Source organism: Gymnodraco acuticeps, unplaced genomic scaffold (assembly GCF_902827175.1).
Source record: "Gymnodraco acuticeps unplaced genomic scaffold, fGymAcu1.1, whole genome shotgun sequence".
NCBI lineage: Eukaryota > Metazoa > Chordata > Actinopteri > Perciformes > Bathydraconidae > Gymnodraco > Gymnodraco acuticeps.
The window spans coordinates 775,271-803,178 of NW_022989977.1; the positions used below are offsets into that span (position 1 = coordinate 775,271).

The following is a 27,908-nucleotide window of genomic DNA, read 5'->3' on the forward strand; positions in this document are numbered from 1 at the left end:
TGATACCAAAATAATTCCTCTCGCTAAAAATAACTATATCTGTAGCCTTTGAACTCTCATGCAAGAATCAACTTTAATACACTTTGACAGTCTGGTTCCTTCAGTCTGATAGATGGAACAAGGCCAGAATTCCCCCCCCCTGTTTGATTCACAGAAAACATAATTATATCATCCCTTTATGTTCCCATGAGGGTCTCCACACAATAAAGTTCTTGTCGGGGCTTATGGATTACGACTCTTGGATAAGACATACAGTTTTATTGCATCCTGTTGATGGGTTGATTTTATGTTTACTTTATATGGCCTTCTGGGTCGGAACAGTATGGGAGCAGTCAGTAAGATTTGGCTGTTAGACTCTGTATTGAGTGTCGGAGAAATATAAACCTAAGATGACAGCCCGTGGCATCCTCAGGAGACACCGGGCTTCCAGCTGCGGCCCCTGCCAAGGCCATAGGTTAGATAACACGAATTAGGCCGTACATCACGTTCTATACCGCTCAGTTTTTTTGTGTTCATCCCAAATAGCTCTCAAAAGGTCAGTGAGAGTCTGCATGGAATTTCTGATGCGATGTTGGTTGTTTTGGCTCAGCTTAGGGGCTATCGGGATACAAACTGCAGGCTCTTCCACTGTGGTCAAGTCCCCCGTCAAGACCCATCGTGTCTATATGAACTAGGCATGTCAGTGTAAAGTAAGAGGCCGATTACATTTGCTGCGGGATACTGAATGTGCCAGTACACTTATTCTGAAGGTAAGAGATGTTTTGGTTGGCATTGCCAAGTAAACAGTCAAACAGACGTGTGGTTTGTTACTGCTCTCCCACTAAGGTCTCCTGTGATCGTTACTTAACCAGCCATGATATTAATTTAAGGTTTCAATTCTAATGTATTTTTTCCCAACCACAAAAGTCTCATGGCATGCGAACATATGTTGATTCCTAGACGCTGTCACAGTTTAACATGCTGGGGATGACCGGCTACGTTCTGCTCACCCTCACTTCCATGGGCTTCCTTATCGATCAGAGGTACAGTACTGACATTTGTTCCTGTTTTAATTATGTTATAGTAACTTGTAAATGTATTAAGTAAGACTAGAAAAAGGGAAATGGCTCTACCCCCAGCATGTTGACTCCAAGGGGTCACAAGATACATCTGAACGGTCTTTATATAAGAATAACACTCACCCATCTGAGTAAGGCTTCTCCATCTCTTTTACTGGAATTGACGTCTTAGTAGATCGCAATCTCATCTTCGTCAGGGGTCAAATGTATTTGGACTCAATCAGCTCTGGAAATTGAATGGCCTCCCATTAAAAAATGTGATTATCTCTGTTACACCACAGCAGAAATGTGTCCTGGATATTTAGTCAAGGTACATACAGGTGAAGGTATTAAGCTGAAAGTGTTGTTGGTTGACATTTGCAGGCCAAGAGCGGCTGTCCTGGAGATGCTACGCTGCGTCCTCATGGTGACAATGCAGAGGTACGGCTATATGAAGCCCCTGCTGCCTACACTGGCTGTGACCACACAGGTAAGACCACGTGTAGTGTGTTATAATTCATTTTAAAGTAGCAGTGTTATAAGGCTGTATACTTCCTCCACTGACAAATATACCAAATAGCTTGCATTTAGAAGACTTTTGTGTTATACTTAGCATAGTGGACACAAAATAAGATAACACTTTTCTTCTGGAGATTTCAATCATTACATTGCATTTAGCTGACGCTTTTATCCAAAGCGACTTACAATAAGTGCGTTCGACCAACAAAATACAAACTTGAAGAAAACAGAATCATATAAGTACATCATGTTTCATAGAGCTAAAACATTTCAAGTGCTACTCAACTGGCTTTAGATAAGCCAGCCCTTTATTAGTATATAAGTGCTTTGTTAATAGTTCTATCGCTCAAAATGGAGTCGAAAGAGATGAGTTTTCAGTCTGCGCCGGAAGACATGCAAGCTTTCTCCTGTCCTGATGTCAATGGGGAGCTCATTCCACCATCTTGGAACCAGGACAGCAAACCCACGTGTTTTTACTGATGGGAACTTGGGTCCCCCTCGCAGCGAGGGTGCAGCGAGCCGTTTGGTTGATGCAGAGCGGAGTGCACGTGCTGGGGTGTACGGTTTAACCATGTCCTGGATGTAGGAAGGGCCAGATCCATTCGCTGCATGGTAAGCAAGTACCATTGTCTTGAAGTGGATTCTAGCAGTTACCGGAAGCCAGTGAACCTTCATTTAGGGTTTTTTCCTTACTTTTGCATTTTCAGATTCATCATACATACTTTCCAACTGTCAATTTGACAGACAGACAATCTTTCTTATTATAGCCCTAAACTAAATCTTCAAATGACAGCATTATGTACCCCTTTGTGTGTGTGTGTGTGTGTGTGTGTGTGTGTGTGTGTGTGTGTGTGTGTGTGTGTGTGTGTGTGTGTGTGTGTGTGTGTGTGTGTGTGTGTGTGTGTGTGTGTGTGTGGTGTGTGTGTGTGTGTGTGTGTGTGTGTGTGTGTGTGTGTGTGTGTGTGTGTGTGTGTGTGTGTGTGTGTGTGTGTGTGTGTGTGTGTGTGTGTGTGTGTGTGTGTGTGTGTGTGTGTGTGTGTGTGGGTGTGTGTGTGTGTGTAGCGTCTGATTGTGTGTGTTGTGTGGTCTGAAATGTGTTTGAGCTGGGTGCTAAGTCCAGCCCAGCAGCTCTGTGATCTATGAGTCCAGATGCGCCTCCCAATTGACCATAAAATTGGCGTGCCTTTCTGGCTCTGGCAGCCTAACTGTAGATGGCGGCTGACCTCTCATTACTTGCCCCCCCCTCCCTCCCTTCGACGGCCTCTTTTTTTTTGTTCTGCCCGCCCTCGGTGCTTGCCATCTTAGCCAGTGTGAACAAAAGCAACACTTCTGGAACCAATTAGTGCCGTCTGCCGCTAACTAGAGCTGCCTGATGAGATTTGCACGTGAGCGCTGAATCGCAGCTTTTTTTGTTCTCTGACTCCACATCTGTGCTGCTCAGGTGTTCAAAAGACAACTCGAGGCTTTGCCACCTTTTCGTTTTCTCATCGTAAAATGGAATGAAACTGAATGAATTATAATGTCTTAAGTGCATATCCAATCAGCTTCAGAGCATAAAACGTCTTGATTCATGCTGCACGTGCTGCAAGGCTGTGTCACTTTGACAACGCTGTAAGTTGTATGCAGCCGTTTCCTTAAGCGAATCATTAGGCCTCATTTCAAGTCGCAGTACATCAACTTGAGCTAAATAAATGTCCTGCTTGCAGGTGGGGCTCATTGAAAATCCACACAATTTACTTCAATTGGTTCCTGACATATTTGTGCCATTTGCTCAGATCTACAGCAAAGGGAAAAAACATGAAACCACCCCCAAACTTGAAGGTACTTTAATGATATATGGGTTTGACGTGTGAGGTGAACGGCCAACTCTTTGTTGCAGTGGGGGGGCGTGTTTTGAAGTCGGGCCAATCAATTAACAGTCACTCGAAATGGAGGAGGGTAAATTCACATTTAATTGTATTCAGGCTCATGCGACTGTACAGTTCGGAAAAGGGGGGGTGACTGAAAAAAAAACTAGGTTGGTTTGTGGTCCATCAAACCCAGTGGTGTGATATACTGCACCCTTAAAGCTCACAGTGGTATTTATAGTGGCTCTGGAGATTTCCCTTGTAAAGCTGCAGGCTTGACCTGTAAACCAGGGCTGCCTCTCTCTCCCATCCGCCCACTCGCCCGCCCCAAACCCCCGTCTGTGTGGCGCACATGAAGAATTGGTTCAGATGAGACGAGGCTGGTATCCGGGTGTGAGAATGAGCAGGGGGGCGGGTTGTATGAGGTTATAGCTGTCTGTGCGAGTGCCGTTGTGTGTGTTTGTGTATGAGCATCTTTACTTGTGTGTATAGAGTAGTTGTACTCATCTCAATCCTAAACCAATCTCAGGTTGTGTCATTATGGACGCACACAAAAACAACCCAACTGATTATGGCTTTTTGATGCATGCACTGAGATCAATAGAGATTTAGGAAATCTGGTAATAATACATTAGCGCGTTTTCCTTTTTAAGATACATGTATAAGATTAATAAAAGTTTTTATGACTAAGATGTAACCGACTGAGTGGGACATTTTATAGAGACTGCACAAACTATATAATGGGGACATTTTCTAAATATGTTTTTGGGCCAATAAATGCCAAAATCCAGAGATCTTGAATATGCAAAAGTTTGCTCGGCTTATTCATCAGATTTACAAAAATAAACAATTATCACTGCAATTAGCAACTTTACAGACCCCTACCTCACGCACAGTGCAACTGCTTCTGATATCTGCAACCAAGGACTGGAGCTAATACAGTATCTGCAAATCAGGCCCGGTTCCAGAACAAAATGACTCGGGGTGCATCTGAGATTAGAGAGGGTGCAGTGGTAAAGTGCTATTTTTATAAGTGGGGAGTGCAGCCTAACACCCTCTATGGGGGTCTTCACCTCCTCTAGGGGGGTCCGGGGGCATGCTCCCCCAGGAAGATTTTTTTTTAAATATTGAAGTTAAAAGCATCAATCTGGTGCACTTTGAGAGCAAAATGAAGAGATCTATGGATAAATCTCAACACCCATATGAAACAGAACTGTAAACAGATTTACTTTTTCTTTGTGGATATTTTACAAATCACTCCCCTTTCAAGACCGAAATGTCTACATGCATACTGTAGCAGAAGATGGCATCTTTTTTACAGGAATATTCCAGCCAATCTGTTTTGAAACCATGAGCTGCAAAATGAGCGCCTTACAGTACAGTACACTGTACAGGCGAGTTGGGTACTTTTTTTAATATACCTGGGCAGGCTCTGTTTTGCCGAGGTCCTCTGGCACTTGCGGGCCCCTGAGGGGTGGGGGGTGTTTGGGGCAACGGAGACGGCTGCGGCTGCTCCGCCTCCGTGGGCGAGGCGGGCAAAGCCGTTGAGTCGGGCGGGAGGACGTTATTGTCCACGACAGTGGCCGGGGGTAACTTAATGTCCCCATGATCTGAACTGTTATTACCTGCAGTAGATGCAGTGTTACTGCTGGCGATAAGGGCTGGTTGTTTTAACCATTTTCTGATGTCCATCATTGACTGCTGTGTAAGCACCTTGCAGGTGACGAACGTGCAGCGGCACAGGTCACGCGCACCTGACATAATAACGTTACTTACCGTTTAAAGTGACCAAATAAATGCAGCAGACAATGTTATTTAACCACAATTACAATTTATTTTATTTAAATTATATTCTTCTTCTTCTTCTTCTTCTTATTATTACTACTATTGTTATTGTTATTATATATGTAATATTTTTCACTTTTCATTTTTCTAATGAGGGTGCATAACGACTCAACTGAGGGTGCAATGCACCCTTATGCACCCCCGTAGAACCGGGCCTGCTGCAAATGCTTGACGTTTGTACTTGAAATAAACATTTAAATGATCAGGATTTTCACTATTCCATCAAAAAGCCCACCTATATTTTCACCTTTGTGCATGTGGGGTTCTCAGTAATTACCTAAATAAGCACTTTTCTTGCAATTTGTCAACAGCAAATCCACAATATAAACATAGTTTTTATTGCAGGGTTGTACTTGATAGCATTATAATGTCTGTGGGATATCCCGCTGTCTAATCATGTATTTCTGTGTGTTGAGTATCAGGGGTGTTGGTTTGTACTGTAATTATGTAACACATGCTTTTGTTACTGTGTGGGCCCCTGGTTTGCCTGAAGGCACAGGGCATCATGCTGTGGAGCTGAACTCAGACGCTGTATATCGCAGAGTAATTAATCAGCTCTTCTCTCAAAACGGCAACTGCTGGTGAAGTCACAGTAATTTAAGAGGAGAGCTCATAAAAATACACCTGTCTTTGGTTGAGAGCGAGAGAGCGTCTCAGGGCTTCCTGTTGAGTAGAAATAATGTTTAAATTTAACTTTTTGGTTTAAAATCCACTGAAAGTGTAGTCTACACGCCATTCAGTTTTTATTTCTGTCAGTTCTCCTTTTATGTAGTTATGAAAGATGCAAACATAAGCCATAAGGAATAATAAAGCCTCAGAATATTGTCTACTTTCCTATTATTTTACAATATGACTGGGTTGTTTCCATATCATTAATAGGTTCAAGAAGTGGTACATTGGCTCATGCAAGTTGGACATTTGAGAAGCAGATATAAATCTATGTGATCCAGTCCAATCTTGAACATTAAAATCTTTCCATCTCTGTGCTGATAGGGTTCCAATCTGAAATCACTTTTGTCAGACATTCAAGGGAAAGATAAATGATCCATGGCCAGAGGAAGAGGTCAGAACAATATTGTTAAGGTTATGTCAAACAGAAAGGCACAAAGTGATGTTATCTTAAACACATCACCTGATTTGTCTGCAAAAGTGAAAAACCCAACCCTTTGTCCTGCTATCGCAGCCATGAGCCATGAGATAAGGCAGCATAAGGTGAGAGGTCAGCGTTATCTGAGAGTGTAGTTTCCACTCGCCAAATCTCAGGTGCAAGGGGTCAGTGGCCTTTTTTTGAAGCAGGAATGTGTGGTAGCAAGAAGCAGCGCTGAGGTTAACAGGATTGTTTTGGAGCAATGGAAACTCTGCGAGCATGACATCATCTGAGAGCTTGCAGGAATGGAAAGGAAAGGAAATCTCCTCCCAGGGAGAAAATGGAGGGATTTGAAAGAGAAATGCTGGGTAGAACTGTTCCGTTGGAGTAAACAGCGGGGTGGTCGACAATACACAGTGTGAAATATTATCACTCAATGTGCAGGGGATCGGGCCCGTCAAAGAGTAACCGCTTGGTTTATGTTGTCAAACCACTTGCCAGGTAAAGCTATGGAAATCTTACAGCAATTGGCCCTTTGGGGGTTCTCTAGCAGTGTTTGGTTTGGCTTTTGTGGGCTAAGACTCTGGGTCCAACGTTGACTTTCTTTTGAATTTGTCTTCCTATTTGTGCTTTAATTCATGGGTGAAACACAACAGTCATCCAGTTTATGATAGAGCCTCAGAGCCAACATGTGAACCTGATTGAACCGGACGGTAGTATTTTTTTCTTACAGTATCATTTCTCCCTCTTCTGAAAGGCACATAAAGCAGATTTCACAGAACTGTAACGCCAATTTCCAAAATTTAAAACATAACAAATGATAAAAGACTTTCCTAAAGTTCAAATAGAAATAAGTCAATGATTTTTACTGAAAACGTTTTCAGACTGAATAAAGGCTAAGCTTATTAATTTAGCAATCTTTATTACAGTGCAAGCTTTCATCACTCTTCCCTCAGTTTATTACTCTCTCTCCCCGCCACGCTCATTGGCTTACTGGCTAACAATCACACGTCTGATGTTGTAGTAAAATGAAATTCCTTATGGTGCTTTTTCCCAATAGTTTGCGCTACAGTATCTCGGCTGAAGTGAGCTGGAAAATGTCTCCAGATGCCAGGAGTTGTGAGCAGTAGGGGGTTCGAACAGACTTCAGGTTTAAGGTTGCAAAACTGGAAATGGCAACTATAACACACAGACCTCAACAAATACATATTTTCTACATTGACAGTGAACCAATTGACAGGGTCTGACGAGAAGGTCTCTAGATTGAAGTATTTACCCCTTATAATACCCAGTCTCAGGGTGCTAGGATTATTATTGTGCAAGCCCCTAGCCGGCTGATCTTCTACCCTTAATCAGTCAATATCTGTTTATTTTAAATTTTATTTTGGGCCTTTTAGAGATCTTCTGTGGCAATCAGATGGCAAACATACAGTACAGCCCATGTTAAATGTTTTTACAAATAAATGATTCAGGTGTTCCTGCTTTCTTCTTCAACAGTGGCCTTTGAGTTTGATTGCTACAGTATACACAGCTCCCACTACAGAAAGCAAAGGCCACTCAATAGAAAGGTTTGTACAGAATAACTGTTGCAGGCAAAAGCACACAGAGTCAAAGGAGATGTTTCGAGGGTAAGCACAATGCCAGGCCTTAAGGACTCTACTTGACTGCTCTAGAGCTTGACTTCCTTAATGTAAACAGGTTTTTAGTTGGGGTGCACTGGCATCTGAAAGCTCAGTGATTTGCCGTAGGAATCTCTCTTATATATGAAATATTCCATCTCGCTCTCAGAGATTGTGTTTGTGATGTAAAAAGATGGGCTCTTGAGTTAAAGGCAACACTTTGATCTGGTTAGTCAAATATACATACCTGACAACTCACAACATCATTATGACTCTCCCAGCCTTTTTCTCTGAGGTCCTGACGTTCCTTTTAGAACAGACTTCCTTTTATTTTAAAAGTGGCTCAACGTTTCTCTTCTCAAAATCCCTTAGCGGCCTTCTCAGCCTTGCACTTTTCAACCAGATGTGTGGGTTGTAGTAATATCTGTGGAGATAAATGGTGTTCTTTATCTGATCCTATTCCAGATTTAGATAAGTCGAATAAATATTCGTAGGATGACAGATCTGTATTGATTATGTTTGTTGCGCAGATTTCAGCCATACCATCTGTGTTGCCATATTTGTTGGTTATTGCCTCTTTAAACACACCCAGACAACTTCTCTCATTGTGAATACAAACAGGGACTTGATTTTGCCAGTAAATCAGTGTTCTGTCCAATCCACCATATTGTGTGTTTGTCTTTTATCTTCGCTTCCTGGACATGTGTCTTTCACTCTGAATTCCACATTTCTGCCGACTAGTGCACCATCTGGTCCAGCAGTGTGGCCCCCAGGGAACTGTGCTTAGTGATGGACTCAGGGCTTCTATTATTGAGGCTGAAGCGGTGCCATGCTGCTGGGGTCTGAAGTGAAGTAAAAAGATACTCTCAAGGATTTATCTTTCCAGACATAATGGTCTGGATGAGTCATTATTTGATGTTAATTATGACCTCCTAGCAGACACATGGTGAAAGAAGACAAACACCATATGTGAAAAGCAAAACCTCTAAACAACTGTATCTTCCATATTGGCGTATCATCAGACCACTTTGTATTTTTCTACACATTCACCGCGCAACTGCTGTTTCACATGTGTTTTCTCTGGCTGCACTGTGTGTGTGTGTGTGTGTGTGTGTGTATGTGTGTGTGTGTGTGTACGTGTGTGTGTGTGTGTCTGTCTGTGTGTTTGTGTTATGTGTGGGAGTGTGAGGGCGATATTTCTCATGGCTCTGCTACAGAGCAGGCACTTTTCTAAATCTCTGGTGGGACATTAACCTGCTCAGCATATCCTTCCTGAGTCTGGTCTAACAACCCGAGCACAGAGACTGAATACATACAACGACATTTCGTTTTAATAGTACACTCTGTGTCTTGTTGAAATGACAATAAAGTATGTCTAAGTCTAATATCTGCTCATAATGAGCAGGAAGTCCTCTCTCTGTGTGTGTGTGTGTGTGTGTGTGTGTGTGTGTGTGTGTGTGTGTGTGTGTGTGTGTGTGTGTGTGTGTGTGTGTGTGTGTGTAAATGCTTGTGTGTTTGTGTGTGTGTGCGTGCGCGCAGGTGTACTTCTGTAGGATTGTGCACTGTCTGTGGCTGAACTATACATGCAGTAAAAGAATGTGAGAATGGGTTTTGCGTTGTTTACCCGAACTCTTTTTATTTAAATACGGCTTAAATACGGCTCCACGTTATAACAATTATTTACTATTGTTTATTTTCACTAATGTAATCAGGATGCAGCAAACTCCACCCACTCCGGCTCTGCAGCCAGGTTAAAACAAAAAGTTATTTTCCGACACAGTTCAGTCCAGGTCTGGTGGACTGTAGGCAGCCATATGGAGAGGGAGCTCTGAAAACATCCCATTTACAGGTCATATATCACACGTCTGACAGCAGCCATTCTGCCTTGTTTTCATTTCAATCACGACTGCAGCTGCGTTTCAGAACAGCGAGGCTCTGCCATGTTAACCCGCTGAAGGCTGGAAGATGGAAGTCACCAGAATGCACTCTGGGTGTTTAATGTATCTGCTGCCCAATGCTATATATCCATCACCAGCTCACAAAATGACTCAGATCCCTGTTGAGTTGAGCAGCTCTATTCTGGAGTTCAATACTGATATTTTGATGTTGGAGCTACAGATGGCTGTTAATAATTATTTTAATATTTAACCATCTTTTAAGTACTGAGAGTTTTCCCTTTCAGGCAAAGATATTTAGAACAATGATGACACCGTCTGGGAGAATAAAACTCCCAAGATGGGAAATGATATGTCTTAAGTTAACGAAGCTCTTATCTTAACTAGTCGTTTCTGTTGCAGCTAGTTCAACAATATTACATTTGGGATTTAAGAAACTTGCAATACAATACACCAGGCTTGTAATGCTAGTTGAATTACATATTTGAATGTTTATTTTAAAGGTTGAAAAACAACTTTGTTATTCCTAGATCTAGGGCTTGGCAGTATACCCTTAAATCATGTAAATTAAATTTTCTCAATCCTTGGGAGGATTTACAATTATTCTATTTCAGAAGCATCACATTTTAGGTGTTATTGAAGGCGAGAAAGTTGACCAACAATAATACAAGTCTTGAACTACCTGCAAAGCACCGTTACACATATTTAAAATACAGGTTATCTGATCCAGTTATGGACTGTCAGTACCACATGCTTTAACTTAATAATCCGTTTCAGCTCAGATAGAGTAAGAACATCTGCACAATCAATTAATCTGCTGTTTTTGATTTTGGAAATCTTCAGATAGCTAGCAAGCTAACATTAGCTGCCTGAATACATCGCAGACACTGATACAGGCTACCACATCAAATACAAAGCAAAAGGTCTATGACCCTTGTAGATGAATGCAAGCCAGAGCCAGCAAGCCACCTGGAGTCACAATAGTCCTTTAAACTGTGTACAGAGTGCATAGAAACATATCGAGAGTAGAACTGGCATTGAACTGCCATAATAATTTGACTATTTAAAAATGACATAGCGCTTGTAATGTGCATAGACAATAGAAATACAATGGGTTAGTCTGATACAACTTTCACAGTATTTTCAATAGCAAAAGAACACATACAAGTAGCTGCCAGTCTGACCATCCTGCTGCTACGTTGATTCTGGTGATAAATAGGAATATCCCTTTTTACTGTCTTCCTATTTGTATTAGTGCAGCTATTTACATCACAGTTTACGGGACTGTTGTGAGTACTCTCAGATAGGATAGCTTGTTTTACCAGTTTTATTTCAGGTATCTCTTCATGGATACTTACCATTACTGGGATAAAAAATAAATGACGTTTGTTCCTAGTGTGGCATAAGAATACAAAACAGTCAGAATGACGTCCATTTCTGACTTTTTTGCATCCCATACCAACATTCAGAAAGTGTGCTGTTCATGGAGCGTGGCAGAAAGTGTTAGTACTTTCATTAATGATACCAAAGTGCATATAATGTTAAAGTAGAAATATTAAAAACGTTGGTAGTGGATGTTATCCCCTCGAGAACACTCCAATATTGATGTACTTGTCAGACTATAAGTGCTACCTAACATCTGCCATGTCAAAGTTATTTTGAAGAACGTTTGGCCAGTAAAAGACTAAGAGCTGTATCCCCCTAAGTAAATAAACTTCAACAATGAGGCAGGAAAAAAAACCCTACAAAAGCCACATGTCCGTGCCTTTATTGTATTACTTCCCTTAACAAAGTACCTTCTGCCCAAAACAAAGTGAGTGTGAGACGATTTGCTGAGATCTCTACTTTGGGAGCCGCTGCTGTCTGGCTGTAGTGCTTATTTGTAGACGATCAAACCCGCTTCCTTCCACTATGTAATCTGTCCCACATGAATTTCCTCCATAGTCCATTAAAATGTAGCGTAGTGGGGCTAGAGGAGAGATGGGAACATAGAACAATAGGTGCCCTTCCTTTGCCTCAACATGCGGCTTTGATAGAAACTTCTGGCATGTTTCAATCAGACTGAAATGTGATTTGCAAGGTTCAGGAAAACCTCTCAATCCCAATCCATCTCCAAGATGGATGCAAATAAGCCCCATGTAATTGTATTGTTGCATCTGTTTTTCCTTTAATGAATTTAGACTTTTAATTGTCATATTTAAATTATTGTTAAGTGGATTTACCAGGAGCAGCAGGGTGTGGGTTACAACTTTATCGAGTAGAAGCCACATTTTTGTATAATGTTTACTTTTGATATGAGTCCTGATTCCCTTGTTGGAAACTACTTGTATCCACAACTCCCGGTAAGCCCGCGGGTAATCCAGTATTCAGTTCCTTTACTTTTACTTTGGGTAAATGCCAGACTGCAAAAGTATTCCGTTATGATTATTTAAAAGTACATATTAATTGCGAAATGTTCTTAAAGTTTTAAAGTTAAGGTATTAACTTACTATATAGCTACGTATATATATATAATATATATGTTGCTTATTCTATAACATTTCAACATATTTTATGAGCTCATCATATTGTCTTCTATTTGAAAAATAAACTAGTAAAAAGTCAAATACTTTCAATAAATAATCGAAAATACTCTGTATAAATATATACATTCCACCAAAGATCAGAATATAGTTTTATAATCTTGTGATTGATCTCATATCTCCAAGTTTAACAGTACAGGTATATGAATGATGTGGGAACGCACACATTTGACAGGTAGGTGTAAGTGGATTAAAAAAACACCTTTTTAAAAAGTTGTTTTATTTCCTTTTTTTCTATCGTTAATCTTTTATTGTCCCTCAGTGGAGGCAGGTAGTGCGAGGTTGAACAGAAGAGAGGGGTCTGTGTTATATTCTCTCACTCCGAGTCTTTCTCAGAGGAAAACAGCTGCGGTTTCCAGGAGGAAACGTTGCTTTTTCCCATCAGGCTTTTTTGCCTGTGATGGACAGCGGTCTGGTTTTGGCTCGGCCTGCGATGTAGGATGCAGTTTATGAGCCAGAGCACAGCGAGGGGTGGAGGCGAGGGCGTATTCTGGCACAACCCCCCCCCCCCCCTGCTCGGAAAACGAAGTCCCCCGTGACGGAGACCTTTTCGACCTCATCGTGAGAGCATCAGGGGAGAAGACCTGCTCCTTAACCTCTGAGCCCACTTTCTACATAATCCTGAGACCGCAGCCTCTCACTGTTATCTTTCAATTAGGGATTCACTTTCAGTGTTTGTGTTGACTGGTCGTAAATGATACCTTTCACACTTTCTTATTATTATATGAAAACCATCTTGTTTTTACTCAGTGTAACATTTTGCAGCATGCAAATCAGAATCAAAATAATTTTTCTCTAGTCAACCAACGTAGTGCTTTCAGTGTCCTGTCGAGGTACAGAAATGTTTGTCAGTTAATATCCACATGAAAATGTATATAAATAAATCACTTCAAATCATGCAAGGGGAAAAAGGTCAAGTTAATGTTTCAAAACGTACTGTTCTGTTACAAATAAGGGATTATTCTCTGTCGAGAGTGGGGCACATTTACAGATATCAATTAGTTGATTATTCAGAGAATGAATCAACAGTTTTGCTGGTTCCAGTTTCTCAATATGTGATGACATTTCTGGAGCAAAGAACAAGAATACAAGGAGCACACAGGAGAGCTTTGAATTGATGTCAGATACTTTAGATTTATTGGAATTTACAGCCGGAGAATTGACATAGACATATTCTGAGACACCGATGTGACACAGTTTTGCGCAAAAGTTATCTTCCCCTGTCACTGATACTTAACCACTCCTAATCCATAATCACCATTATTCTACAAGACGCTGTAAATCCTGTCTCCGGCAGGTTAAACTGTCCCCAGGGACGTATCCCCCGATAAGATGGACCCAGATGTCCTTCCTGCTCTCTGACCCTCTCCATCAACGCTGTCCTGTGATTATCTGAATCAGATATCGTTAATGACTCTGCCTTATCACAGGAGAAGGCAATGTGCCTGTGCTTGGAGAAAAAAAGGAGTGAGAGGGGAGGTAAAGGCCCACATAATTCAAACTTAGCTAAATAAACTAACCAGATAAATACATTCCCTGGCGGTATTATACTTAAATGTAAGTAAACATCGAGAAAATTGAACGTCTATTTCACAAAGCAACAGCATTTTTTATTTAACTGGGCTAAACATTAAACAAGCAATACAAACAAAAAAAACATAGGTAAACTATTCTCTGAAATTGTAATGTTTTTTGGTCTATTTTCTGATATTTAATAGAACAAACAATGAATCACTTAAATGGCAGTTTAATTGGCGATCCATTTAAATGAAAATAACATCCAACACTGGATATTCAATATATCAACACAGCATTTTATTATATGCCCTACAAACTGTCGGCTCATTAACCCTTTTACAGTCAAACATCTTAGCCGGTTTTCAAACCCGTTTAGAGAACAGACTGCTGGTGTCTGTTCTTAATGATTCTCTGACAGTCACCTACACTGTCATCTTGGCTAAATCAGTGTAGCTTCACGTTCTGATTTCCTACATGGTACCACATTCGTTATTTTGAAGAAAGTATAATGAGTTATCTGCTGCTAACCCTTCTCTCTGTGTGTGTTGTCCAGGCCTTTGTCTCCCTCTCTCTGCTCTACTGGGCTCTGCGGAGTTTCTCCCAGATGTTCAGCATCAGGAAGAAGACCGACTGAGTCAACATAAGAAGACTCAGACCACATTTGACTTTTTTAAGTCAAAATTGACATTGACATAAATCCATATTTATACGTTTTAATCACCTTAAATATTTGTTTAATAACGTATCTGCATGTAAGGCAAGGCAAGGCAAGTTTATTTATATAGCACTTTTCAACACAAGGCAATTCAAAGTGCTTTACAAAAAATGAAAGACATTAAGAAAATGGCATTTAAAATCAGTCATTAAAAAGAAAAGCTAATAAAATAAACATTAAAAGAAAAAATAGATGGATAAAAGTTACAGTGCAGTCTAAGATGTGAATAGTTCAATTAAAAGCAGCGACAAAAAGAAAAGTCTTCAGCCTGGATTTAAAAGTAGTCAGAGTTGCAGCGGACCTGCAGGTTTCTGGGAGTTTGTTCCAGATATTTGGAACATAATAACTGAACGCTGCTTTACCATGTTTAGAGTACGAGACGCAGTTATCTCAGCTTTTGCTTGATTCACTTTATACGTTTTATGTATAACTGTTTAAGGTCTGTTTATGCTTTACCATGCAGCCATAAAACAAGACTCTCACATGACACATTTCTCTCTCCTTATAAATGCCTTCTGTGCTTTTGTCTACACTGTAATAACAGAGGTGCTGCGGTGCTAATTAAAGTACTAATACATTAACATTTTTAATATTACCTTTACTATGCAACATATATATATATAAATGCTGCTTGTACTTTTGCCTTTTAATTTTGATTTGCACTACACATTGTTTTTCAATTTCTTATTGCAATAAAAGATTTGTAATCTCCACTTTTAATTTTCCCTAAAAATACCAGACAACCTGGAGGTTTGTGACGTGTGTGTGTGCGTGTGCGAGCATGTGTGTGTGTGTGTGTGTGTGTATGTGTGTGTGTGTGTGGAAAGAGCAGATTGTCCGCATTAATTCCTCCTCCCAGCCTCCAGATCTTGTGTGGGAGTGACACACAGTCCTCAGCAGATGGTGCTGTTATCAACCGCCAAAAGTCTTGTAAATCCACAAACTGTTTACAAGTGGCAGCTGTGTTCAACAACACTACATCCATGGTTTTGGGAGGCATTAAGTCATACACTCAAATATTAAGGTCAAGTAAAAAAAGCAGGAAAAATACTTTGATGTTAGATGTTAAAAATATATTGTTATGATAGATTATAATTTCATTTCATTCGGGTGTAATGCATAAAGATGAATATTCCATGTCATTTAAATATGTTGATATTAAATAAATTATTGGGTGTGAGATCAGTCTCATCACAAAGAAACCAAATGCAAAAATATCCTATGCCTGCGCCCTGTGTGTAAAATCTGTACTTTTATATGATACTACTTAAACATAACTTTAATATTAACCCCTGATATATCAAAGTCATATTTATAAATAATAGGAAAATCCTCCTCTCACAAAATCATACCTAGATAAATAATTAACAACTGTTTAGTATTGTCATACTGATATTCTGTACACACTGTGAAGACCACTGAGACAAATGTAACATTTGTGATATTGGGCTATATAAATAAACATTGATTGATTGATTGATTTAGTGATAAACAATGCAAAATATGAGTTTGTGGAAATTATGAGAAAGATATCTTATTATATGTATGTTTGATCTCATTCCCACAACACATTATTTCATAAAAGCAGTACTGTTTACATACTAAGGTAAACATTATAATTTCAGTGTGAAACTATGAAAGAATTATGATAACACCACAGTACTGTATGCGGTTTATGTAAATGACTGGATTTTGTGAAAACGGTATGAATATTCATGATGTGTCATATTAACAGGTCTACAGATGCTGTACATATGTACAGCATCTGTATGCAGCATCTGATGCTGTACATATGTACAGCATCTGTACCCATGGGCTTCACTGAAATATCAGAAATCTTAATAAATGTGTTCACACCACAGGTGCACATCACATCTGTTGGTACATAATGACCTCATTTGGATGTACATGTGCACTATTAAAATGACTCTGGGAATACCTAGAACACTAATCACCTCTGTGTTTTATAACTACAAGAAGATACATCTTTTTGTTTTTATATTCAGGTACAATGACATTTTGCAACACTTTTTATGGTGTAGGTAAAAAAAGCAAATGAATAAAAGCAGTAATAGTTTTACATTGACTACATTCCTGTTTACATCTTTGAATATGTATTTATAATTGTGCATATACAGTACTACCTCTCTTTATTAGTTCAGTTCATTTATTTGAAATACTGTCAAATATGAATGCTTTATACTTTACTTTAATTGATTGTCGTTTTTATATTTGAGCCCTATATTTTAACTTGCTTTATTTTTGGTTTAAAATCTCATTACATGTTCTACTTGTGTAACTTTCAATTACATAAACATATTTAAAAAAGGTTTTCACTGCAAATGCTTCACTGTTACTGTTGCGCATATAAATCAAAAATGGAATTTTTTTAATTAATTAATTAATTTTTATTTTTTCATCTACTCAACATCATACATGAACATCATACATTCTACATACATACAACAAAGTCCAGGGGCGGACATACAAAGCAACAAGACATTACATAGAGTAAAGAAAGAAAAAAAGGAAAGAAAAATACATTTTGATACTTCAGATTAAATATTTTGGAGTTGAACCTTTTGTCCCGTCTTTTTCCTAATAAAACATTCTACATCATACCACAATATTCTACAATACAAGCATTCATAAAAAAAATTGCCAATAGTCTCTTCTTGTAGATTACAAAATGTACAGGAATCTTCAATATCAAGTCCAAATCGTTGCAGTGTCTTTTTTGCTGGATATATTGTGTGTACAATTTTAAAAGAAACCTCCTCAACTTTATTATTGAGCAATAGTTTATTTCGAATTTGAATCTTGAAACTGTTCATGTCTTGGTCAGTGATGTCACTGCCACTAATTTCCAGCAGGGGTGAAAACCAAGCACCTGCTGTGACATCACTAATTAGGGTGTGGCCAACTCATGGTTACAGGTTTGAACCATGGTTTGAACCCATGAGGGGGTCACATAGAATGCATTTTTATATATATTATATCATTACAATATGCTGGATTTTATTTGAGATTATTTTGAGTGGTCCATTTTGTGTTTTGTAAAGAAACCCACAATGTTCACCACAGAAAAAAGCCGAGGTTAGACCCTCTGTTCTCTAAGCTAATGGTATCAGCAATTAGCATGTCTTCATTCCTCCACTACATGCAAAGTAAATGGAGTTGGAAGTTTTCTTCCCAGCCTTTTTCAACAACAGAAAATGTCAACAAACAGATGTGAGTATCATGACTGCAATAACGTTTCAGGTAAATGTGTTCTTTTGCATTTAGCTAGCAAGACTTGCTAATGTCTTTAGCTATAGCCTACATGATAAGGAACAAGAAGCTGGGTTTGAGTGTTAAAGGAAGCTTGTCTGAAGAGGATTACACTTCAACTTTGAACTGAAACAATGTATATTAATTTGCAGGTTACTTTTATCCAGTGGAGAAAGATGTATTCTGATTCTTACCTAGGTTAAAGTATACTCCAAAAACAAAATTTAAAGTCCTGCATTCAAATCTCTTCTTGAGTAACAGTATGTACATATTATAACTAGGGCCGGGACTCGATTAAAAAAATTAATCTAATTAATTAGAGGCTTTGTAATTAATTAATCGAAATTAATCGCATTTTTAATCACATAAATATTTGACCTGAGAACAGTGAGAAGCAATTTTTTTCACATGGATTTTAGTATACCATTAGGCGCATTCACACCGCAGTACTTTTCCCACAAAGGTTCATGAGAACTCTTTGAACCTGGGGGTGGATTAGGCAAATGAAGCCGCTGACGTCACTTGTTCTTCTTCTGCTTTGGGTTTACTGGCAGGCCGCAAACCACTTCACGGCGTATACTGCCGCCCAAAGTCCCCGGCCGGAGGTCCCCGGAGTTGGGGAAGGCTTCAGTAGAAGCTGCTGGGACTCCCAGCAGCTTCTACTGAAGCCTTCCGAGTAAATCGCCAGAACGCCGACACCTCCTCATCTCCACCGCTCCCATGTTTTATTTTGTGTTGCCATAAGTTAGTCTCTCTGCGTTTCTGCGCTGGGATAATGCTAATGCTAATAATGCTAATGCGAGGATAATAAAATGGCGGCTTCACAAAACTTTTTGGGAGTTTTACGGGGCGTGGTTTGCAATCCGCCCAGCCAATCAGAAATATTGCTCTTTTCTCACAAGAGAGCCGTACGAAAGTCCCTGCTCTCTAGCAGCTCTCTGCTCTCTAGCAGGGACTTTCGTGGGGGTAAAAAGGTTCTCATGAACTAATTTTAGTACCGGCTCTTTTTGGTGTGAACGCGATAAAAGAGGCTAACGTCCACGCTAGCTTCCACGCTAGCTGCTATATGTTTTACATTGAGGTGATACTTGAGGCTTGATGTGCTGCGGTGATATGCGAATTCCTTTTTGCATAATTTGCACACAACCGTGCTCTTATCGACGCTTCCATCCGTCGGTTTTTCAAAACAACATTTCCCACTGTTGTTCACTGTGGTTTGTTGTTGTCTGAAGTCATGAACGTTAGTTGGTGCTCCAGTATAATCGGTACGCCTGAAACTCATCCAGTGAGAAACGTTCCGCGGTGCAAAAATAAGTGCGATTAAAATGCGTTAATTTTTTTAACGCGTTAATTTTTGTGTAATTAATTAATCTTAATTAACGCGTTAAAGTCCCGGCCCTAATTATAACATAACATACTTAAACTATAGATAGAGCAGTACAATCATCCCTGTCAGTATTTCACAAGTATACATTCAGAAGATGTTTTTAGTTATAATGCCACTGCATTTTTCTGGTCTAAATGTTTAATGTTGTGCTAATTTTAGCTCTTTTTATATAGACTACTCTTGGGCTGTACGGAACCACATATCTCCACAAAATAGATTTCTACATGAATGTAAGTATAGCTTATTCAGCCTAATAAGTAGAATCATTTCTTAGCACTTAAAATAACACTAAATACTTCAGTCCTTCAAATTCCTTCACTAAAATAGCATTCAAAATATGGAGATACAGTACTTACCCAGAGATTTGAGACAAATGTAATGGAGTTAAAGTGTAGTATTTGTGGAGTAGAATTCAAACACTTCAAGTATCAGGATCATAAAGGCAAATACAGAAGCAGTAATCTACTCATTAGGTATAAAAGAGAAAAATAAACCCATTTCTCCCACGTTGATCGACTGATATTTTTCTTTTCATTATATGAAAGGTGACCTTATAGTTACTGAATACTATTTTACAGGCAAATATGCAGAGCCCTTCTCTGTGCTGCTCTGCTTTTATTCTCTGCTCTTTAATGATCCACTGGGTTATTGAAGCGATCATCCGACCAGTGGAGAAGCTGACATATTGATCTCAGTGTGGAAGGATATGGCCTTCACCTTTATATGAAATCCTCCTAATGGGCGGTGAGGGAATTCTGCCGGGGGTCTCGCTTAATGGAACGAGGAAATGTTGCTAGAGAAAGACGATCAATGAGTGAGCCAATGAGAATTATCTGGCTGTAATGTAAAAGAGGGCAAAAAAACAAACAGTGGTTATTTATTTGTTTACAGTCTCTGGTTTATCTGAAAATAGCAACAATGCATTTTGAAAAACTATTTCATCTAAACATTTAATCTTATTTCAACTATTGCCTAAGAATGGCAATAACTCTCTGTCTCTCTCTTGATAAACATGTGGTTCTTTAGAGCATATTACAATGTGTGTGTTCATGGTAAAGAGGAATTGTGTCAGTCAGTGCAACAGTGGCTCTTTGATGGTTGTACACACAGCATGTAGACAGCAAAGCTTTCTGTACAGACATTCATGGTTCCAAGAGGATTCATTTTAGGGAATTCAAATGTGGTTATACAACATGGGTTATAAGTGTAACCAGGTGAACAACTATTAATAGAGATGGTTACTGACAAACTGTTGTAAATGAACAGCTGTCACTTTAGGAGACCTGTTGACATTTAGAGATCCGCAAAGAGAGGCACACAGTGATGATGTCACGAAATGTAAAAAACTTGCTCTATCCTTTATGACCAGGCTACATTAGTAAGATGTCTCAACAAGTAATAAGACCACTATCATGATTAACTAAGATGGTAACCATTGTAAACTTCCTACCTTCCTGTAACTTCCAGCATTTTAACATTGTCTTTGTGCCGTTATGCTAGTGTTAACATTAATTTAGTGCTACTGTTTCAAAGTACAGCCCCGCAGTTAGTATGGCTGTAATCTTAGTCTTGTAAGCTTTTTTTTGGACAACCTCTATGCTACAGGGGAATATGCTTAGCGCCTTAGATACAAATTGGATTTGTTAATGATAAAAAAAGAAAATGAAATATGGCCAGACAAAACCACACTCAAAAAATGTCAACCTACCGCAGAGAAAGTCAGGAGTGCAGCTCCCTTTCTGCTCCCCACGAGATGTGAATGAAGATATTCACATGCCAGTTTGATATCATCACAGTGCTTGCGTTAGCGTAAGAATGTGTTCTGCTCACTGGGTCGAGTACAAATCACATCAGCAGTGTTCAGGAAAACGTTTGAACGCCCGAATGCTCCAGACAACTTCACCTTTGTTGTGCTGACGACTGCTACAGTACTTGAGGTACATGCATGGTTGTGATTCACGGTTGTGATTCACCTCATTAGTACACCTCAGTGCATTCACAACATTTTGAACCAAGTGTTGAGAAAGAAGTATTTTTTAAAACAGTGGCGTGAATGAGTTATGACTTTTAAAGCAACATTTGAATCTTTTAATGTGTATCAGGGTACTCATCTTTTCAGAATGATAGGGGGTCATGGGCTAGTTAAAAACACAATTTCCAACTTTGACTTACTTACTTTTAACATTTCTGTCTACATTTTTTCCCTGTACACCTGCATTACATCATAATTTCCCCTCATTACAGTATGCAATTTACAAGATTGCCTACCACTTGTTTAGTTGGCACTTTCATCATTGGTGAAATGGTAAGTGACTTTAAGTTAATTTGTAATCACATTGGTTCGTCCCTTTTTGATGGTGATAAATAATGTCAAAGTGATTTTAAAGAGCTGTCAAGATAAATAAAAGTACAGTAGCCGCAGATACTCGAACTGCATCAACGGAAATCTAAATAAGTCCGACCCACACTGCAGCAAAAATGGAAAGAATAACAGAGCAGATTCTCAATGATATGTAATTGTATCTGTATGTCATCACATTTAAATGTGTGTTTAATCTATACATGTTCGTTTTATCTTTGTATTAACACTTAAACCAAATTCACACTACAGCTCAACTTGTATGTCTGCGTGGCTCCCTCTTTTTCCTCTTTTCCTCATTACATGGCAGATGGGAAGAGCGAACAAATGTGATTTGCTCCCTCAGAGCCACAGCATGTTCCAGTGACTCATGCTCTGATAATATAGTTCAATGCTTTGCACCAACTGTCTGCAGGGGAAAGGAGGGGAGTCCCACCACACACACATATATATTCTAAGCAATTTTAAAGTATTTTGCAGTATTTCCATACCTTCTCTCTAACCTGACATTGCAACACACTCTCAGTCCATAATCGTCCAGGAGCGACGTTTGGTCAGGGTCCCGTGGCGTGCAGTTGTGACGCTCCTAGGCTCCTTCAGCTTCAATAGGGACGCAAATAGCTTTCAACTGATTGCAATGTATTCCCATCTGCGGCGGGATTTGACGCTCATGGAAGCACGGCATTCGTTAGTGTTGGCTGCCCTTAAAGGAAATGTGAGCGTCCATTCTCATTGGATAACGGAGAATTGTACACCCGGAAGTAAGTATTCCCCTTACTGTCGATTGATTTTACAGTAATATCTGCACTACTCATCGACTAAAAAACACCAGATTATCCTTGTTAATTACACAACATTGATTGATTTAAATTGTGTGCAATGCTTTTGTATTTTTCCCCTTCGATTCGGAGAAACAAATATTTTTTCGGAGTAAAGGATGGCAGAAGACACTACACTACCCAGAATCCCCAGCTATCGTTTAGGACTACACCATGTGCTCTTTTTGACAAACCCCGTGATTAGTTCTCAAGCTCTGTGATTGGTTGACCTCCAACCAGAGATGTTCACAAGTCTTTTTTTGCAAGTCCAAGTCAAGTCTCAAGTCTTTGGTCACGAGTCCAAGTCAAGTCTCAAGTCTTTGTGGGGTGAGACTTGATCAAGTCTCAAGTCTTTGGTCACGAGTCCAAGTCAAGTCTCAAGTCTCTAAAAAATAAAAGTCTCATGTCTCTTCTGGTTGTAATAAGCCTTCTATTGTCTGCTGCTATCCAGTCTGTTAAGAATACTGCACAGCTATATCTAAGAAATTCAAAGCATTTACTGTATTATTATCACTCCTATATCTATTAGCATACAGTATCAGTACTGATTAGTTGTTTGTTATATGATCACTTTAAACAGGCTATTGCAATGCAATATGAGGAAAAACATCACACTTTAGCTAAATGCAAACAACTTATAAGCAAAACACTTCAGAATCAGAAATCAGTATCACAAATACTTTATTAATCCCCCGCAGGGAAACTGTGTTAAAAGTACTTAAGAGTAAACATTTGTTCTATGCCATTTGCAACTAAAAAACTATTGCTGCAATATTATCTGAAATATACTGAACTGGTGATATTAAAAAATGACCTGTTCCAAAAGAGATATCTACCATTAACACCATTTACCAGCCAAATGCTGGTAAATCATGCAAGTGGCTGGTACTGTATGTTGCACGCACCAGCCATAAATAACAATGGCAATCTATTGAGTGGCTGGTAACAGTTCAACATTCACTAGGCTAGCCATTTGGCCAGTGGACAAAAATGTTAAAATGTGACCTCTGCAACCGTATTGTTTAATTACACTGGGTCTCTAATTACATCTTTTAAGTCTACTATAAATAAACATATTCCTCTATCCTCTCACTCAAACCCAGTGTAATGGTAACCTGATAAACCTGTAACATTAACGTTACGTGGTCAACAATAAACCTGTAACCTGCCTATAAACCGACAGATGTATTTATGTATGTAACTATGTATTTTTCTACGTTTAACGTTAGCCAGTAGATGGTAGCAGCGGAACGTAATGATTAACGTTACCGACCTTTTTTATGTCATGTCAAGAGTTGGATGTCAACGCCACTCAACGCAAACAAGTGTGACAAGCAAACATTCACTCATCTTTTCAAATATTCAGTTACAAAGCTAGTAGCAAGCTAAGTTAACATTACATAGCTGATGCTGAGCTAAACATGTTTGCTAACCGTCCATATGCGTTAATGTGACTGACCTCTCCGGGTGAGTTTTCAAGTGCCTGATGAAATGTGACGTTGTTGCACCAGCATCCTTGATTTTAATATTGCAGACTTTGCAGTGTGCGCTCCTTTTGTTGGTGCCGCCGGCGTTTTGTTCGAAGTTTTTATAGTTGAACCTAATTACAAGCGGTACAGCTGCAGGTGTGCCGCCGGTCGCCATGGTGTTACCATGATGTTAATGTTAAAGGTGGGGTAGGTAAGTTTGAGAAACCGGCTCGAGATACACTTTTTGTTATATTCCATGGAATGCTCTTAACATCCCGATAGCCGGCCCGGCTAAAGTAACTGGATGGCCTACCTGCCTGTCAGCCTCCCATCGGGGCACAAACTTATCTCGTGCCCTCATTGGTCATGTGTGCGTTCGTGTGTGTTGGAGGAGGGGCTCTGTGAGGAAGTGGCAGATTTTCTCCGGTTGTGTATTTTCAAATTCTAGCGATCTCGAGCCGGTTTCTCAAACTTACCTACCCCACCTTTAATACGCCAAAAATAGAAAATACAATGATTGTTCACGAGTCCCAAAACACGAGTCCAAGTCGAGTCCGAAGTCTTTTGAGCAGGAGTCCAAGTCAAGTCTGAAGTCTCTGTGTGTGCGACTTAAGTGCGACTCGAGTCCGAGTCACAGACTCGAGTCCCCATCTCTGCCTCCAACTGTATTCCATATGAAAAAAAAAAACGTTTCGTAAAAGATAAAATCATACTTTATTCAGCAGTGCTTGCTGTACTCTTTGAAAGTCATCAGATGAATGCATTGTAATAAATGGTTCGGCTGCATTAAATATATTACACATCTGTCGTAGTTCTTTATTTTTATTTATCTACAGCAGTGTTTCTCAAACTTTTTCATACCAAGGACCACTTAACCAATAAAAAAACACTCGCGGACCACCTAACTCCACAAATATCCCAAAACACATCGTTTTTCTAGAACAGATTATAAATCGCCTGAAAATGGTACAAACAGGTGGCAACATGTGTGACGAAGGTGTTGCCCTGGGCTATATCACGCAATAGAAAGTGAAACTTAAGCTTGCTCCATTACGGAGATATTCCCGCGAGAGTGCGGAAAACTTAAATGTATTTATTTATTTCAAATGTGAAATTTTACCAATATACTCACAGACCACTAGGGGGCGCTCACGGACCACCAGTGGTCCGCGGACCACACTTTGAGAAGCACTGAGAGATCGGGCTCAGAATAGACCGGAAACTATTCTTTTACCGTTCAGTTTGAATTTCACAATAAAGTTAGTAGTAATATTTTGTTTTGATATTATTGTTTTTTATTAACTACTAGACCGCTGGGTCATGTTAAGACCATCTTTTCTGTCTTGCTGTGGGTTTTTTCCATCGCTTTTGTGTTACAAATATCAAAACAATAACTAAAATCCATCGTAAACTAAACCAGAAACAGCAGTATATTTTATTTTGTTAACACTGTAAACTTGACAGCTTTTTAACCCAAACCACCTACTGGTTAAAGCACGTTATTACACGTTTAGAGTAATGCCATGCAGGTAGATTGTGTTGCTTTTTAATGACTGTTTAAAATGCCTTTTTCTTAATGTCTTTTATTATTATTAACTACTTGTTACTTGTTGCTAGGGACGCTGCTATCGATATTATTTCTGTTATGTTGTGTAACTGTTTAATGGTGTTATCTTTATTGCTACCCCCTTCCCCGTCAATGTATAGTGTTGGTCCACAGCGCAAACGTATTAGTTTAACAAAATCCGCATCTAAAATTGTGGCATAGATAGCCTACGTTATTTTCCCCTGTGCAATTCTCCATTTACTCAACAATAACACATAATTATCCTTGTGTTTATTTATTTGTTTGATTAATAAACACAAGTTGGAGTCCATCAGGACCGAGGGTCGGAGCAGCTCATTTGCTTTAGAGAATATTACACCGGGAAGTAAGTATTCTCTCCGCTTCGCTTGACAAACCCCGTGATAGTCCTCAAGCTCTGTGATTGGAGAGTATGCTCCGAGGGTTACGCAGAGCGTCGAACAGCACTTGAAATGGGATGGAACCACGGCAGACTGTCCAAAACTGGATTTGAACGGGTCCACCGCGTCTCTTTGCTGATATATTTATGATCCACGTCACGTTTTCAGTGTTGGCGGCAGTTCCTCATGTTTGTCTAGAAGTCTTCTCATCAGGGCTCTATAAATAGAGAACTACGGCAGATATGTAATATTTAATGCAGCCGAACCGTGTATTACAATGCCGTTATGTGATGACTTTCAAAGAGAAAAGCAAGCAAAAAAGCAAGCAAAAAAAAAAATGTTTTCGGTCTGTTTCCGGTATTTGTTAATGACGATGTGCTGTGAGATGTGAGACTGGAATTACACAAGGGAAAATAACGTATTGTAGCGTTCACAAGGTGAGTCTGAAACAGGCTTCTCGTTATTAGGCTTTAATAACTCTTGTTTGACAACAGATGATCACAGGTACATGTACACTTGTGGGTTTAACCTCACACTAACCCAACCCCTACCCCTACACATATATATATAGCAGTGTCTACGTCACAACTCCCCGCCCTCCCCCGTCCGCTCCCCCAACCACAGGCCCGCACCTCAACCAGCATCACTGTGCAGCTCTATGATTGGCAGAGAGACGGGGGATGCCTGAGTGACACCCTGGACATCCTATGCAGGGTCGCTACACTACCCCCCACTATAAAGTTCCTCGCCCACGAGTAACAAACAAACACAGCACAACACTACATCTACACACTGTACTTTGACTAGGAAGGTCTGGGTGGACTACCATCCCTTCCAGTGAGACCAGGGCGCATTCTTGCCCTCTACAGGAACTGAGGGGTCTCACTATAACTTTTCTACCAAACAAACTCTGAAGCGACCCGGGGGTCGTGTCTGCCTTCTCGGCAGGGGGACTGGGGTCAGGAGGACCGGGGTTGCCGGATCTGGCCCAGGTGGCGAAAAAATGGGGGGACTGCTGCTCTGTTCGCCGGGGGGCCTGAGTGGGGATGTCGAGGGGACGGCTGTGGGGCCCGATGTTCCTTGGGTCTGTGGGGAAGCGACTCCTCTGTATGGAGCAAACCTGTCTCTGTGGAGCACCACTTTTCTCCCCTTTGGTGGCAGCTGCACCCTGTAGACCACTTCCCCCACCCTCTCCAGTACTCTGCAGGGACCAACCCACTGACTGTCCAGTTTTGGGCACCGGCCTTTCTTTCGTTGTGGGCTGTAGACCCAAACCAGCTCCCCGGCCCGGAAATGCTGCCCTCTGGTCCTGGTGTCGTAGTTCCGCTTCTGTCTCACCGCAGCATTTTTCTGCTGATCGCGGGCAAAGGCGTGAGCGGAATCAAGGCGGTCCTGAAGTCTCCTGGCGTACTCAAGACCTGGAGGCGTGTCTAGGGAATCTGGTGGCCGACCAAACGCCAACACAGCAGGGGTTCGAAGCTCTCTCCCCAACATGAGGAGGGCAGGCGAACAGGCTGAGGACTCCTGGACTGCAGACCGACATGCCATGAGCACAAGGGGCAGATGCTCGTCCCAGTCGCGCTGATGCTGAGACGTGAGGATGGCCAGCTGCTGTCCCATGGTGCGATGGAATCTCTCGACTAGTCCGTCGCTCTGTGGTCGCAAGGGGGAGGTGCGTGTTTTGTGCATGCCCAGTTGTGAGCACATGGAGGCGAACACCCGGGACTCGAAATTTCTCCCCTGGTCACTGTGCAGGGTCTCCGGCACTCCAAAACGGCTGAACATGCCAGCCACCAAGGCATCTGCGACTGTCTCTGCTTCTTGATCAGGGAGAGCATACGCCTCCGGCCACTTTGTGAAGTAGTCTATGGCCGTGAGAACGTAGCGGTTACCCCTGTTTGACAAGGGTAGAGGCCCCACCACATCAACCGCTACTCTCTCCATCGGGGCCCCGACGGGAAACTGTTGCAGCGGAG

The 27,908-nt window shown here is 40.5% G+C and overlaps 1 protein-coding gene across 1 annotated transcript in view; it reads left to right on the forward strand.

Moving 5' to 3' along the window:
* LOC117543294 (alkylglycerol monooxygenase-like) overlaps positions 1-14,792 on the forward strand; it is a 35,630-nt gene extending 20,838 nt beyond the window's left edge. The window contains exons 10-12 of the mRNA XM_034211472.1: positions 940-1,022; positions 1,422-1,527; positions 14,503-14,792. Of these exons, the coding sequence (XP_034067363.1) occupies positions 940-1,022; positions 1,422-1,527; positions 14,503-14,583 (270 nt within the window). The 3' untranslated portion in view covers positions 14,584-14,792. The remainder of the gene's footprint in view (positions 1-939; positions 1,023-1,421; positions 1,528-14,502) is intronic.
* Positions 14,793-27,908: the final 13,116 nt, after the last annotated feature.